The sequence below is a fragment of the Notolepis coatsorum genome (assembly GCF_963971535.1).
Source record: "Notolepis coatsorum genome assembly, chromosome: 12".
NCBI classification, from domain to species: Eukaryota; Metazoa; Chordata; class Actinopteri; order Aulopiformes; family Paralepididae; genus Notolepis; species Notolepis coatsorum.
The window spans coordinates 45642405-45660057 of NC_140176.1; the positions used below are offsets into that span (position 1 = coordinate 45642405).

The 17653-nt window shown below is 45.0% G+C and overlaps 1 protein-coding gene across 1 annotated transcript in view; it reads left to right on the top strand.

Annotated features, from left to right (window-relative positions):
• The window catches only part of dipk2ab (divergent protein kinase domain 2Ab), a 64521-nt gene that overhangs the window by 8125 nt on the left and 38743 nt on the right, over positions 1-17653 (top strand). Inside the window, exon 2 of the mRNA XM_084325679.1 lies at positions 4561-5440. Coding sequence (XP_084181805.1) covers positions 4787-5440 — 654 coding nt within the window. The 5' untranslated portion in view covers positions 4561-4786. The remainder of the gene's footprint in view (positions 1-4560; positions 5441-17653) is intronic.

Below are 17653 nucleotides of genomic sequence, written 5' to 3' on the forward strand. Positions count from 1 at the left end.
GTTCTTATTTCTGTCAGCAGGAAGGGCACAACTTTTTCAGCTGAGTAACAATGTTCGTCAAACAGTGTTGGAACTTGGGTGCTACAGTCTTGAGTGCATAGTAGTAAAGACATAATAGCATTGTATTACATATTAGCATAGTAGTACATAGCATAGTAGTACATTAGCATCGTAGGTAGTCTTTTGAGTGGACGGCACACGGCATGTAGTCTACTTTGGGACATTTGTCAGCTTTACCTATTAAAGATTCAGTACAATGATGAAAACCGTGTTGCGTACAGAAGGTGTGTTAAATTACCCAAAATGTTAGAACTGTTGTTGTTGTGAAAATGCCACAAAAACCCATTTGATCAGTATCCCCCTGGATATTAAACGGAATCAAACCATTTCAGATATCCAGTCACACTCTTAAGACTCGTTCCGGACAAGTCTAGCAGCGCGACTGCGTTCAATTCATTTCTGATGTAAGAGGAGTATCTGCAGCCAATAGGTACACGCGTACGCCCCTCTACATATGAAATGAATTGGAACACAGGGCCGTGCCGCTAGACTTGTCTGGAGGCGGGTCGGAAGGATCCTTCACGCGGAGCCGTACTCTACGCTGTCACAGCCTGCTAACCAGAGAGAGTGGAGGTCTGTGCCAAATCTTGACATCTGCGAGCAAATTAGTTTGAAAGAAAACGAGGCTGTAACATTTTTAATTGGGTGTAAACAGTGTATCACTGATGACCTAAACACTTATGTTATGCAGGGATGTATGCCTAGTTATCAGAAACTGACTGAGGGATGACATTCCACTGTCGGAAATCTCTGCCCAAACAGGAAGTAAGCTAACTTTATTAATTCCCTTAACATATTGAATAAATAATATTATTCCGCCCCCAGTATTCTTTGGTGTCTTTTTTTAAAATAAAAATAAGAGTAATTTCACGCCGTCTGTGCAGCCTTGTTTATTCACCGTCCATGGAAACGACTATGAACGCAGCCATAAAGGTATGGTTTCCTTAAGCAGAAAACATGTAGAGTAAGTAGTAACTATCTTATATATATTTTTTTATCAATTTTTTCTCCCCCTTTTTTCTGTTTTTTCTCTCATCCCAATTTAGTCGTTATGCCAATTCCCTTCCTGGTCGTTGTGCGCATTTTCCCCCCACTTGCCGGCCTAGGGAGGGTTGATAGATACCATCGCATGTCTCCTCCGATACATGTGGAGTCAGCCAGCCGCTTCTTTTCACCTGACAGCGAGGACTCTCACTGGGGGAGCGTAACGCGTGGGAGGATCACACTACTTCCCCCAGTTCCCTTCCTCGCTGAGCAGGCGCCCCGACCGACCTGTAGGAGTCGCTGTTTACAACGACCAGGATACACACCCCACCGGCTTCCCACCCACTAACACTGCCAATTGTGTTAGTATGGACGACCGCTGACAGCTGGATTCGATACCAGTGTCTCTGCTGTGGTAGGCAGGTGCTTAGTCCGCTGCGCTACCCAGCCGCCCCTGTAACTATCTTTTTTTATAATAATGTTATTGAGTCATAAGTGAAATTGAACTTCTATCTGTTTTATCTTGTGACAAAGTTTCAGAGTTCACTCTTGCTCTTGCTCTGTTTTAGAGAAAAAGGCTATAAAGAATTGCAGTAATTGCAAAATAACTGGATAGTCAAAAGAACTTTGAAGCCTTTTTTCTCAGTTTCACTCACTGCGCAGTCACTGCGGTTAGCTTCTGCAGGGCAGTATAGTCTGTTTTACCTTTGCGATACATCACTTCATAACTAGGGATGGGTACCTTTCACATTTGAATCGATACCGGTACCCAACGGTACCTTTTTTCGGTACTTTAGTCGTGAAAAAAAAATCCAAACTTCAAATAACTACAATTTCGACAGTTTTCGGCTTGCCATTGCTCCGACTGCTTTGTTGTTGAATCAAGTCAAATCCTAGGTAAGCATATATTGTGCGTGTAAACGTTAACATGAAAAAAAAAATATATATATATATTTTTTTTTGGTATCTCACTTGAATCGATACTCCGGTAATACCGACGTGTTTCGGTTCGGTACCTCAAAAGTACCGAATTCGGTACCCATCCCTATTCATAACTCATAAATGTTGAGATGAGCTTCATTTACACTCTGTATTTCAACGTTTTGTAGCTGCATTTCCTTTTCAAGTACATTTTGGTGTGGATGTCCCATTTGGTGCCAGTCTGTCCTCTCGGGTGGAGGTTTTTTGCAGGCTGTGACGTACAGGTGTAGAGATGGCTCTGTGTGGGAGTGTGGAACAGAGGGCTATTTTAACAAATACAATGACATTAACATTCCACAATGAGCTTTTTCTGACTGACTGTACATACAACTATGAACCACTGAAAAATTCCGTGTCCCTTTGAGCGAAACAATGAACGGCAGCGTGAACAATGTTCTTTTAAAGATACCGAGTAGATCTTTAGCTGTTACTCTCTCAACCCGCCACTGTGTTCAGCGTGGAGAGAAGCACATCCTACACTCTCTGTTGATTTCATTTAAGCTCCAGAAGGTTCTTTGGATCTGGATTCCTGATGAGATAAGAGGTTTGCAAACGATGGCGCTATGAGTCACACTTTCTCTCGGTCAGAACTACACAGTCTAGCTTTAAGCTCTCTCACACATAGGCATGGTTTTAGGAGGGTGGGGGGTTGCAGGGAACATGTCTCCCTCAATATCTAGTGTCATTTTTTCCACCCTAAAAAAAAATATATATATATACATACAGAAATGCCTGAGAGCCTTACTGTATTATATTCCATTATATTTGTGTCAGCGGGTACCTGCATGTTTTCTTTTCCTTTACATAAATAAAGACATTTCCACCATAAATTGATGCAGGAAAGGCACAAATTGCTGCATAAAAGTACACCAGAATGCAGGAAATGAAGTGTTTGACGCTCAACATTTCCAGGGGGAGGACCCCCGGACCCACCTTAAGGTACCCCCCCCATGTTGAAACCAACCTTATGCCCTTGCTCCCACACACATATATGTATATATTCTACATTAGTGATGTCAGCTTCACGTAGCGGTGGTATTTTCAGACTGGAGGCGCGAGGCATCGACTACAGCGCATGCAGCGGCTTCACACCACTGCCTCACATCTGTGCCGCTCTCTCTACTGTTCTCCCAGCCCCCCCCACCCCCTGCAGCCTCCTCATCTCCTTCCCGGGGCTGCTTCCATCCCAGTACGAAACGCAAGGAAGCTGCCGACCCGCGTGCTCGTTAGCCCTGCCCTAGGGCGTCGGCCCATCTTAATAGGCACGTCCTAATGAGGTCTAATCGAGGATGGCCAATTTGCATGATCAAAGCCGTTGTCTCTTTCTCAAGAAGACTTGTGAAGTCCCGTTTGCTATTGAGCTGATTGCGGGTAAAATATGGCTTTATCTGGGGTAGGCGGGGGTGGTGGGTGGGGGGGTGCTTTGAGCTTCGCTGAAAGCGTGGTACTGTCGGTATTGTGGGCGCAGACTTTTGTCTCTCTCTCTCTCCACATGCCTCGTTCTCCCGGTCGTGCTCGGCTGACTTCCCTCGTCAACCTGCCTAACGGAATGCATGTTCACACCACATGGAACGCCTCTGGAGGAGTCGAGCCCCCCCCACCCACCCAACCCCCACCCCTCATCTCCCTGCTTTACTTTAGTGATACACCAGCCCTTTTTTCAAAGAGACAAACTTCAAAGTGTGATTTTGAAGAAAGGAAAAAAAAACAAGCAGGGCAACTCTGTGATCAAAGGTTAAACAGTGTCTGCTGCTCACTGCGGATCTCCTCGCAATGCACATAGGGATTCCTCGCCGTTTTGAAGGGAGAGCGAATGCGACTGGATTTGCGAGCACCGCGCTACAGTTTTATTTTTTACAATAAGCAGAGGGATCTTTAGTTTATTTTCACGTCGGGAGTCCAGACCTTTTCTTTATCGACACCAGGGCTGGAGCAGACGTTGTACATTGCCTCTTAATTCCATCAGTGACACTTTAGTCCTAGCATGTCTATTCTTTTATTTTATTATAATTTTCTTTCTTTTTTAAGATTGTGAGATGTTTATTTCCGAGGGCGAGCGAGAAAGGGAGCTAACCGGTACCGTTAGGAGGCTTTATTGGATTGGCTGAGGGCCATCTGGTTTCTGCTCCGGAAAGTAATGAATTCTCTCTCAAATGACCCAAGCCATTCCAATTTGCGCCACAATTTCATATGCCACATAATGTGACTCTTTGTTTTATGGGACGCAGGCATGTTGGCACTCGGGAGTTCATGTTACACGTCGAGTGGTGGGGGAATATGAAACGGCTCTTTATCACTGGTTATCCGCCAACCAATAGGGCCGTATTCGATGTCTCAACTGTTGTGAAATGTGGCCTCTCTCTAACGTTTCCCCCTCTTCTCTCTCTCTCTCTCTGTTTCCCCATCCTCCTCTCTCTCTGTTTCCCCATCCTCCTCTCTCTCTGTTTCCCCATCCTTCTCTCTCTCTGTTTCCCCATCCTTCTCTCTCTCTCTCTCTCTGTTTCCCCCTCCTTCTCTCTCTCTTCTTCATTTCAGACCCGCTGGTTGGCGGTTGCACACACACTCGGAGGAGGAGGAGGACATGACTCACTGGCCTCTGCCAGCAGTTGGCATGGGGCCGCTGTGTCTACCTTCCCCCTGCCTGGTGCTATAGGCCATGCTCCGGCACGCCATGACGGAGAGGCGCTGAGGCTCGGGCCCCCCCCCCCCCGACGGTTATCTCAACACCCCTCCCCCCCCCCCCCCCTCCCCACGCCCCAACATGCTGCGCTTCCTGCCACTCAAGCTGGGCCGCCTGTACCGCTGTCTGAAGCTCCTGCTGGTGGTGGGCCTGTTCGTCATCCTGCTGATGAACACCCACAACCTGTTCGCCTCCTTCCAGAAGAACGAGCTCACCGACCGGCGCTTCATCAACCTCAACAAGTGTCCCGCCTGCTTCGGCACCAGCTGGTGCCGCAAGTTCATGAACGGCCAGGTGTCCTTCGAGACCTGGGGCCGCCTGCGCTTCCTGGACGTCTTTAACGTCAAGAACGTGTACTTCGCGCAGTACGGCGAGCCGCGGGAGGGCACGCGCCGCGTGGTGCTCAAGCGGCTCGGCTCCAACCAGGAGCTGGCCGACATCGACCAGAAGATCTGCAAGAGGGCCACGGGCCGGCCCCGCTGCGACCTCATCCAGGCCATGTACAAGACGGAGTTCGCCCGGCTCAACGGGGACGTCCGCCTGCTCACGCCGGACGTGGTGGAGGGCTGGTCGGACCTGGTGCACTGCCCCTCCCAGCGGCTGCTGGACCGCGTGGTCCGCCGGTACGCCGAGACCAAAGACTCCGGCAGCTTCCTGCTGAAGAACCTGAAGGACACGGAGAGGATGCAGCTGCTCATGACCCTGGCCTTCAACCCGGAGCCACTCGTGCTACAGGTGAGGAGGGCTTTGTTGTTGTTGTCGTTCTGTCTTTCTTCCTGTGAAGACGGCCACAAAGTCACTATGGCTACATTCACACTACCAAGCAAGAGTGAAAAGTTTTTTTCTCATATGACTCTGATTTGATTCTTTCATGACCACTTTCATATGTGGTTCTAAATCGGATACAGGTCTGATGCATTTTATTTGCAATGTGACCTCAGTTTGAATCAGTCGTATCAGAATGAATGTGACTCGCCTCACTCTAGAATTGACATTCATCACAATTCTTCGCTGGTGGGCGTCACTCTGTGAATACAAACATGGAAGACAGCTGTGATGGAGGACAGTGATGTGTTTACTAACCACTAGGTAATTGGGATGACACTTCTGTACAAGCAAACCTTGAGGGGACGTATCGTAACCGCTCTGTTTGAAAGCATATTGAAAGAAGAAATGGCTCCCCCTTCACCACCATTAGCTGCCTCTACTGCAAATCAACTTATAAATGAAACCATAAACTGTGACTTCAGTGTCCTCCATGTTTATGTCCATCTTCGTTATTGTAAATTTGCATGCGGGTCAGTTCAGGAGCGTGACCAGTTCACACTGGAATCTGATCTTGGCCACATTTATAAAAAAATAAAAAACTATTTTAATGTGACAAAAAAAAAACAATATGATCTGAGCACTAAATCGAATTGAGCGCTAAGGTTTGCAGTGTGAACGTAGCCTGAATCCCCAGCGCTCAACACAGCGACATCCTAACTAAGGACACCAGTGGAAGCTAAACACTGCTGTGGTGTTGTTGTTGTTTCTTAGCCACCCAGCGCTCCTCTAGAATAATAGCTAAGGAAAACGCCACGTCTTGACAAGGGGCTATCTATCAGCTGATCTATGGCCCCGTGTGTTAACGCACGGGTGATAACGCTGGCTGTCTGGATTGCCCTCGCTAGAGATGGGAGGCTCCAGGAGAAACGGGAAAGGGTTTCTATAGCGCAAGCTTTCAGAGTCTTTCAGCCCCAAATTACAGGGTGGGGGAATCCCCTCCCCCGCTATAGATCTGAGGAGTCTCCCAGACCCCTCCCTGCAGGGTACGAGCTAGAGCCCCCTCTCACGGCCCAAAATGCTTCCCGGCTTGCATCGGGAGAAGTGTTTTTTTTTCTAAGTGCTGTGGCCTTCCCAAAAGACACACGATTTTGGCTAGCAGGGTGTACTGCATATTTAACACTATGTAGGCCAGTTTTTAATAATTCAGGCGTGCGTCTGTAAATGGTCCGGGGTGGGTGTAATTTCTTTATTTTTAGCACGTCTCCGTCCATGGGATCTAAAGTATTTTCAGGAAACCGCTCTTAAATGGAGCGTGTTGAATTTCCAAAAAAAGAACGGCAACTTCCCTTTTCGGTAGGGAAGAAAAAGAAACATTTGTCTTTTCTTACCCTCAACATTACAAGAAATATTTTAAAATGTATTTCAGGCATTTAAAACAATTTACGGGTAAAAAGAAAAGAGCCGAAACCTTATTAGCAGCGGGAGGAGCTCCGGTAACTGCATGAACTGTTAAAATATTCCACACCACGCACACGCTGCTCTGGTTCTGAATCCGCGGGTGAGAGGAGATCTCAGTGCGTTATTAGCCCTATAGGAGCTGTAACTGTGAGCGTTGAGCAATTTAGAAATAATTCTGTATGGTTGCCGAATTCCTCCCCAGCACTGAGAGAGTTTCTAACGAATATTTTATCTATTTGATGTTATTTCAATAGTTACCATGTTCTATCTAAACTGATGCAGCCTCTTTTTCTTTTGCAACGGTCTATGTTGAGATTCGGCAGACCTGCTATGGAGGCCTTTTTTTTCCTTTTTTTTTTTAAAGAAAAAGAAAAATCTTATTGAAGAGATAATGAATCACCCACCGTATCCCCAACCAGTGAAGTGCACTGACCAGCAGTCTAATGTCTTCCTCTGACCTCGGGTCAGTGCGTTGCGGTCGCTCACCCCCCCCACCCTCCAATTCAGTGTCAAGATGGCTGTTCTGTCAGGGAAAAGCGCCTTCCCCTTTAACCGTGCTGATTTACAAGCGGCCAATCAATCGCAATTTCATCTGGCATTGACCGTGTCTCGTGAGAGGGGGGATGGGGGGGTCACACAACAACAATGATCCCCCGGCCTGTGTAGACATTCAATATCTGACTCGACCTCCAACATCCCCCCACCACACACACGCATATGCAGGCATGGACACCTCCAGGCATTTGGCAGGACAAAAGACGAGATCAGCCCTTTAGTCCAAGCAATCTATAAAATCTGATTAGCCTTGTGTGGTCTCTCTCTCCCTCCATCTCTTTGTCCCTCTCTGTCTGTGTCATCTCCCGTCCCTGTCCCACCCCCCATTCTCCCGCTTGGTCTCTTGTGTTTGCGCTCCACAAACCCTGGCCAGATAATTCCATCAGCGTTTTTAATGCCATTATGCCCCCAGTTCAAAGGCTCTGTGAATCAGCTCCCCTGTCCTCATCCTGCGACATTACTACACACATCCTCCACACACACACACGCATATACTAGGGGTGTAAAGGAACACGTATCCGTACCGAACCATTTCAGTGTGTACCGTACCGAACAGCTGTGTAGTGTACCGAATGAATACAACGGTATGTTAACCACTAACGACTGCCCACCGGGTGCTGTTTTTTTTTATATAATTATTATTATAAAAAATAAAAAAATTACAATCGATTATTAATTTCAATATAGAATATTCGTTGACAGCCCTACAAGTACAATTAGTTACTGCACACTACATCACCCCTGAGTGGAACATGGAAAGCCAAACTTTCCCCCACTGTACCGAAAACCCGTACTGAACCTTGACTTCAAAACCAAGGTACGTACCGTAGTGTACCGTGGTTTTTGTGTACCGTTACACCCCTAACATACACATTGCTTGCAGGGGGCTACTGTTGCGTGTTTACAGTGACTCATGAATAGTTGATTTACTGCTGAACTTGTGAACTGTGGGACATGACATGCTTACTGTAAACGTCCGAACGCTCATTGCCAGCGTGGGGGAGGTGCCTGGGGTTGTATGTATGGATGCGTGTGTGTGGAGGATGGGGGGGGGGGGGGGGGGTAGTAGAGTATGGATTGTGGGTATGATGATGTATTATTGAATGAAGTGTGCCAGGGAGCTTGAAGAGGAATGAGCATTCCGAATGCCCTCCTCTCTGGACTGTTCTGCAGAGTCGCTGAACTCCAAAGATAAGGGGGGGGGGGGGGGGGGAGACCGAGAGGCGGCCTACAGAAGGTCTGGCAGCAGCGGACCATAAAGAATTAATAGTGTCTGTAGAGGGGGAGGTGGAGCTGTAACTGTACTTCAAACACCCTCACCTCCCGCTCTCTCTCTGGAGGTCAGCTTGAGGTTATCGGGACGGCCTGTTCTTAAAGGAGCACATCGCACACAAATGATTATTTGTATATCAATTTACTCCACCCTTGATGCCTCTGAATTCATTTTATTTTCTCCACGGCGACCGAACGTAGAATTAAAAAGGAAACTGTAGAAATACTTGATGAATTGAAGTTAATGGATATTTATTATCAAAACATCCGTTTACAAACCCTCGCAGTGACTAATCCCGGGTCTCATTTATACGTTGTATGCTCGGTATTTAACAAACGCATGCATTTTCGCTGAAACATTTCCAGTTCAGCGCTGCCTTCAAATGGAACTCGGGCGATGTGTCCTGAAGCCACTGAGGCGATGTTCCACATTGTGAAGAGCGGCTCCTTCATGTAGACTCTTCTCATGAACACGGAAAACACAAGTTCCACTTCGAAGGCAGCACTTAACCGGAAATGGTTTCATTGTTGTGTCGTTACTGAGTATACTCTGTTACTCAGTATGTTACTGAGCATACGAATAAATTAGACTTGGGTTATACTGCACTGATAATAGTTTTGCTGTCGTTAAACCAAATCTCCATTAACCTCAATTCATCAAGAATTTGGAGACTCACAAGAGAAAAATATCTTCCAAGGCATCACAGAGTGACTAATTGATATACAAATGATGGCTTATGGGTGAAGTGCTCCATGAAGGAAGGTAGGCCTTGCTGCTTGCTAACAGCCACAGGATTTTGTTGACTAATCAATCGGTGGATTTAATCGACAAATCTGTGAAACTGTTTCCCTCATGCAGAAGGACCTCTTTAAATGTATGCTTGCCGGAGATGTAGGCTAGTCGTTATTATTTCAGTAAAGAACCGAAAGAAGAAGTAAATAACGGGGGAAAAGTACGCCTCACAAAGTCTAAGACCAAAACGACAGATTAATCAGCTCTACAAGCTGCAGGACCTGCCTTCAGTCGGGATTCAATTCAGTTGGGAGTACAAAGCGATTTGTATCGTCTGATAGTCCGATCCATCTCATCTTCCTGAAGAGTACGGACTTGACTCGGACCATTTGTTTCTGGGCCGTTGGGACACAAACAAGTGAGATATTATAGCTCAATCTGTTTTCTCTATTTAGGAGTTTGGACCTCTTTCAGTGTATCAAAAATACAGTCTTCTGACTGTCTTCAAAATAATGTTATCTGAAAGAAGGTTCTATTAATGGTTCTTTCCCCACATTTGTATGGTTGAAATTGAGCTCATTCAAAGAAGGGCTGAAAGCCTTTTAAACGGTTCAGTTATTTTTGAAGGTTTCCCTGGCACAAAAGGAATAAATAAATATCAACATATCGGCCAAATAGTTATTTGGTATTGGCAGAGAAAATGGGGCATGAGTGGCTCAGGTAGAGCAGTCGCCTGGTAATCAGAAGGTTCCCAGTTCGATTCCCACTCTTCCCAGGCAGCGTGTCGAAGTGTCCTTGAGCAAGACACTTAATCCCTAATTGCTCCCAATGAGCAGGTTGGCACCTTGCATGGTTGCCTCCACCGTCTGTGTGTGAATGTGAGGAACAAAATTGTAAACGCGCTTTGGATAAAAGCACTATATAAATGCACCATTTAGCATTTACCAAATGAGTACGTCCCTAGCGCTTGGTGTCAGGTTTTTAGTTTAACAGAAATCGTCCCGATACCTATTTTAGTCTGGTTTCAGCATGATATCTTGATACCAGTATCTGTGCATGTCTAGGTAATGGGTATATAATATCCTTCTTTTTTAGCTGGAACCAAAGTAGTAAAAAAGATATGGCTTGCAATAAAAAAGTAATATCAATCATGAATCACAATCTGGATCAGAAACGGGAGCTCGCATCTTGCATTAAAGACGGGCAATGATTTATTTGACCTGATCTAAAGGAGCGAAGTGGTCAAGCTGGAGCTTTGAGACTGTTCCAGGACCAGCAGAGTAATCGAATGCCTTCTCACCGAAGACGGTTCAATCTGAGGACTTAAATTTAAAAAAAGAGAATTTAATGCAGGACTGTGGTCTTAAAGGAGCACTTCAACAAAAAAGTGCACATAATCTCACACAGATTCCAAAAACCAACAGTTTTGCACACATTTCGAAAAAAGTACCAGTTTTATCAATCTTCTGGTGGCTAATGAGTTCCAGTGTAAGTACCGATACTGGACACAGTTTGTGCTCTTTTTGAAGTCAAGGTCCTTAATATCCACCCCGACTCCCAGGTGCTTGTTCAATGTGTGTGTTATTCACTGCTGTAATGGCCGGGTTGACTTGTTGTTGGGAGTAAGGGACTTTGTGTGTGAAAATACCATAATCTTGGTCTCGTCAATGTGAGCACGCTGCGTCTTGTTTTGAGGGATTAGAGGCGTCTAAGGGCTTGTGTCCACCAGGGACGTTTTATGAGTTGTCAGCTCCTTTCTGTCATTCATTTCTATGCTGGAGAAGCGGCAGGCGCGCTCCTCTTCCCAGCGACGCGCCTCGCGTTTTATGAGCTCTGGGCGGCAGCGTTTTTGGTCGGAGCGCTCCCAGCTCATAAAGTTGAAACTAGTTAAACTTTTGGGAAAGGAGCGCGCTCATCAATGTAACTCATCGAGGAAGGGGCGGAGCCGTGGCTGGCGCGAGCCTCAGAAAAACGCTCTGAGCTTTTTTTTCTTCTTTTTTCAAAGCGGTCCGCCTTGAAAAAAAAGGTTTTTAGTGGACACATAGCCTAAAGCAGCCAACTGCACTCGGACCAGCGGTTCCTGGGTGTCTCCATTGTATCTTAGTGCTTGTTTTTCTTATTTCTTTTTTCTAGTGTTGATTTTTCTTGGAGATAAAATAGTCTATATAGCAAAATGCAGATAATTCCAACTGCTCTATACTTAGTAGGGCCGTCTTAAATACTTTGAAGCTTCGAAGCTTCGTTCGATGGGCATAGGATTCGAATGGGAAAATAAAATTCAAAAATATATAATAAAAAAAAGCAAACTTAAAATATTTTTTACCTGCAAATCAACTCTGCATCTCTTTATTAACTACAACAAGCAATGTCGTTTGTTATTTAAGATGAGGTCGGACTCGGCACTGACAGATTTGTGTTCATTGTGCTGCTTTTATAAAGCCTCAAATGACTGCTTACAATATTTCATGAAAGCAAAGTGTTTTGTTTGTCTAAGATTTAAAAGTTTAGGCTGTACCGAATGTAATTTTTTTTTTACATTCGAAGCTTCGATTGAAGTATTCGAACAAAGCTTTGAATGTCTATAAAAAAATATATACATAAAAAATAAATAAAATAATTCTAATTACATTTTTTTTTTACTGAATCCTCAATTTGAATAAAGTGATTAATCTGATTAAATTAGTATTTTTCTTTTATTAAATCAACTTTCTTTACTGAATATAACTCTTTGTCAACATAAATAATCCAATAAGGGCACGGTTGGTATGAAAGTGATGGTGACGTCTTATACAGAGTCGGCGCCAGAACCCATTTAACGGGGGGGCATATGGTAATTTCGGGGGGGCATACATTCCCTAAATAAAATATAGGCTTCACGAATTTCCCGCAAACCAACACACATTTCAAAACATGAGTGCGCACACCCCTTCCTGACATAGAGCGACACGAGCGAGCGAGCGAGAAAAAGTTAAAATGTATTCGTTTCAATCCTGACCTGCCGGCTGCCGCGAGCGACGGTGAACTGAGCAGCGATGTCGTTCACCCCTCAAATATTCGCTCACTGTGTCTCTAGTTGAGCGATTACGCGGCAGAGTCCCGCCCCTAAACACTTTTTATTGGTTGAGAATCGCAGGCTGCTTTGCCCCCGTGTGCTTCCAACCCAGGTAACACACACACACAGACACACTCGGACACGCGCTGCGTCATATCAGGACAATGTCGTGCGCGATTTTGTCTCCAATTCGCTCGCTCTTTCTTTCTCACGTCACAAACACACTTGCGTCTCGCGCACACACACGCACACAAATTAAACGGTATGAAATATAATAATTGCCCATGACGTTTGGAGGGGCACAGTGCGCCATCTGGGGTGGCATGGCCCGCGAATGCCCCCCCATGGCGCCGACACTGGTCTTATAGTATAATATTAGTGTAGCCTAATCTTTAACTGCAACTGTGAAGAAAACCCCCATTGGTTTAAAACGATTAAATTTAAAAAAAAAAAATTTATTCGAATGTTTATTTAGACGAATGTCAACATTATGATCGAAGCTTCGAAGCATTCGGTACAGCCCTAAACTTTACAGCACTGACAATTCTCTATAGTATTTTTTATAGTGTCCCGAGTCGACCCATATAAAAACATGTCCTAATAAAAAATTAAGTCGAATTCTGCCTTTGTCTCTATTAACTAAATATTTATATAATTCTTTGCTTTATAGACGAAGGTTGCAACATAATTATGTAATGTAATGTTTGTTGGCTGTGTAACGGAGAGCAGCCGCCCAGGCAGCGCAGCTCCCGACTCATTATTAATTAATTAGGGCTGCAACGATTAGTCGACATAATCGACGACGTCGATCATAAAAACTCGTTGACGCAGAATTTTTGCGTCGATTAGTCATAAAAATAAAATTATATAATTTTTTTTAATCTTTGTGAAAGTGGCTTCTCAGCTCTGGTCCAGCTGAAGACAAAGCAGAGGAACAGATTGGACATTGAGCATGACCTCAGAGTTGCTTTGTCTACCATCACCCCAGACTTTGAGACTCTTGTCAGGAGTAAACAACATCCCCAGTTATCCCATTAGTCCCCTGGGATGTTAACCCTTTAATCGCCAATGACGTGTTTAGACGTCATTCCTCGCCATGCGTAATCTGCCAATGACGTCGTACAGCGTCTTTGAGATCAATATTTCAAAAATCTGTCATGGCAATCATATTTCACCCACGGAGACTTGCCGGGTGCTGTAGATCTCCTCTCAACTCCAACGGTTCAAGACCGCCATCTGGTGGCCGATCGGCGAGGTGCCAAAACCGGAAGTCAGCGGCCGGAAGTGGTGCTCACCCATATTTCGTCCGGCCACACGCTATCGCTCGCGGGACTCCATCTTGATACACTGGATATCGATCCATTGCCAATAACTCGATAAACAACATGATTTGGACGTATATAGTATTATACAACCTGGAACTGGACCAACTAGATCGACATCCCATAATAACGATTTTTTTTCTCCAGTAGCATCCCCCATCGCTACGAGGAAGCTGCGGTGAGTTTCAGCGTGTTTGATTATTATTTTCAGTTATACAAACTGCTCTGATCAACATATCACCCATACTACATAAATGATTTAACGTCGGCCACGGACTTATAAACCCCCCCCCCCCCCCCTCCGGTCACCAGCAGATGATGAGGCATGACGTTTAGGACCTTGTACAATTGAAATTTTTAATCTGACGTCAATCGGTATCAAACTACATTTGATGATCTAATATATGGATTTATGGCTATAACTCACATTCTATGGAATGCTGCAGAAAACGATAAAAACATATTTATACTTTAGACCGTATTTTAGTATGAATGTGTGAATGAAAAAGTAGAACGTTGCTACATCCTAAACGATAGATACTTGATGTTGAATGGGCCATAGTAATGTCAATTTAGCAATACAATTTAAAAAGTTATAGCCCTGCAAAGAAGGGGAACATCTCCATAGACTTACAGTACTGGCAGATAAGGGGTTAAGATCAGAATAATCTCTGGCAGATAAAGGGTTAAGCTAAGAAGTCTGCTATATTATTTTAAGTTATTTAAACACTTCCACTTTAATTTGTATTATTTAATTTATTTATCTTGTTATGAGTGATTGTTGTATTGTTCAAATACATTTTGATTTAAAGTTGCTTAAAATCCAAATTCAAATGAGTAATTATTTTAATTTGCTATGGGATCATCATGTTATGTTAAGTTAACTGTTAAGGCAGAGGGACTGGACAACAGGGTGACATTCACAGGTGTGCAGACTTGAGCATGTGAGGTAAAACATGCATTGGAGAAGGAGCCCACAGGAAGCAGAGACTAATCGAATGACAAAAATAATCGTTAGATTAGTCGACTAATCGAATGACAAAAATAATCGTTAGATTAGTCGACTAATCGAAAAAATTATCGACATTAGTCGATTACCAAAATAATTGTTAGTTGCAGCCCTATAATTAATCAAATCCACTTTATTTATAGAGCACATTTAAAAACAACAAAGTTGAACAAAGTGCTGTACAAGTCCCACAACATAAAAATAAAGTTTTATTTTTATAATTTCTTTTATCTCGAAGCTTCGAATTAAAATTGAATCTCGGCCCTGAAGCTTCGAATGCCAAAACAAATTAGAAGGTCAGCCCTACTACTTGGATGCTTTCCCCCCCACTGTCGATGCTTCCCCCCCCCCCACTATCATTGCTTGCTAGTATGTGTGGTTTTCAGTGTCTCTCTCTTTCTCTCTCTCTCTCCCGGCTTTATCCTGCTGAGTAATGTGACTAACATTGCCGTTGTCTGTTCAGAGAGTAGCTTCTGTTTTCTACTCCTTTGAAGCCACAGGCAATAAATGGGCCCTGTTCCTGTACGAGAAACCAGACTCTCCGTGTCGGTGGGAAAACGATCTGCCGTGTTGTTGTCGGGGGTTTGGCCCACAGCGCGGCTCTCTGCACTCCATGGAATAGCCCGCCCCCCCCTTGTCACGTGGAAGACGATTTGGCTTTGGGGAATAAATATTTTTGGAAGACAACGAAGGCAGCTGAACAAGAAAATCCTTGTGAAGCGGAGGCCCCTTACAAAACATTTTCTTTTTTCTCCTCTCGCCCCTCTTTCTTCCCCCCTCCCTTCCTCATTTGATTTGTATTTAAGCGTTTCATGGACATGAAACCTGGATCCAAACCCTCATGGGTTTATAAGACACTAAAAATAGTGTTGCAGTGTTTTATTACATTTCATTACCTAAATACAGATGACAGCTCGCTCTTAAACAATGTATTCTGCCTTCTCTCTCCTGAGCTTGACAGATAAAATCTGCTACAAAAAAAGTTCCCTTCCTGAAGCACAACTACAGTTTTTCCATATTCATCCCACTCAAGAGAATCGACATAAATGGAGGACATTTTACTAAAAAAGTACTTCCCTTAGGTTATTTTTAATTGAACAAAGTTCAGCCATATTAAATTATTTATTTGCTTCTTGAATCCTCCTTGTATTATTGTCACAACCGGTTAAATGCGCTGGCTTGATCTTAAACTAGTGATTAATCAGGCAGATATCTGGCATTTTGAAATAATAAGCCCATTACCACGTTCCATTAACCAAGAACATGTTAGCGCTCCCCCTGTTTCAATCCTGCAAGTGTCGATTCGTTTTTTTAAAAAGTTATGTTTTTCTATAAATGTATTTTATTTGATACATTTGTTGGTTTTTAAAATAATAAGCAGAGTGCAGAATGTAAATCTACTAAAGAAAATAATGTTTACTTTCTCCTTCCCCTAGTCGGGTCTTCCTGTGTGTTCCTGTGGTTCACATAGTTGTGGATTCATCAGGTGATGGTCATATTGATACAGTGTCTGCCTGTGGATAGGCTTAAATTAGTGCAGTTTAACCTCTCTCTCTCTCTCGTTGAGGCTGGACTAGCTGGCCAGGAGCATGTGACTATGCTAACACCCCTCTGTTGGTCGCTGGCCCTCTACACTACGACACAATGCCCTCTGTGCTCAGTGGAGCTGAGAATAGGATGTGACGGGACCCGCAGGGTTAACTCAGTCAAGGGTGCTCTCATCTCCTCTCCAGACTTGAATCTGTGCTCCCCAGACGGCCCCCTCTCTCTCCCTCTCTCTCTCCCTCTTTCTATCTCTGTCTGTGCCCAGCTCACACAGACCCGCCCCCCCCTGAACACAAACACACAAACACACACACACACACCCTTGCCTCATTTGACCCAATGCAAGTTCTTCAGGAGAGAGGCCTACATGAAACACGTAATGCTTTCTCTTCTCCACAGAACACGGGAGCCTTTTAAATCAGGGGAAGCATGAAATGTATGTGAGAGAGGAAGGGGAGGGGGCGTCTGCCGTCTCCACGCGGAGGCCGAGCTTATCTCCCGCAAGATCTTCCGACGGCGGAGACGTTCAAACGCAAACGCGAAAGTAAACATTCACAGAGCTCTGGGCAAACACAGTGCCTGCTTGTGTTTGCGTGTTTGGAGAAAGAAGGGGGGGGGGAGAAGACGCCTCTTTGCCATCACGTCGTTTGATTTTAACGAGCCCAATGCCAATATGAGCGCTCATCCACTTTGGGAAAGCGATCCAAAGTAAACCGTGTAAGTCTCAAAACGCCGGGCTTTCAGGGTCACGCCCTGTGGAAGAGGACCATAAGCCCTTGTGTTTGTTGTTGTTTCCCCCCCACTTTAATTCAATCACGGGGACGCCGCGCGCCACCCAGGCTCCAGCCAGCGCCCCGGCCGCCGTCTCTTCCGACCGCGCTCGGGTGACCGAGGTCCGCTGGTAAACAGTGTTTTTCTAGTCGCTAGTCCGCGATTAGTACCTTTTTTTGTCTTTGGGGTCCGGGGGATTGAGACGCTCTTAGCGCATGAGAGGAGGGCTTGTGTACGGCCGCTTAACCCCCCGCCTGAAGTGCTCCCAAACCCCCCTGTCATTATTCTTTAAGGCTTTTGTGTACAGACTGAATCCTGTTAGGACAAGGCGGGGAGTTATCTGGGCCACGGCTCTCCGCTCTTGGCTGCTCTCCCCGCGTGGAGGCCCTGGTGGAAAGGGGAGAGGAGATGTGTGCGTTTGTGTCTGTAATAGAACTCTTTGGTGTGTGTGTGTGGTGGGTGT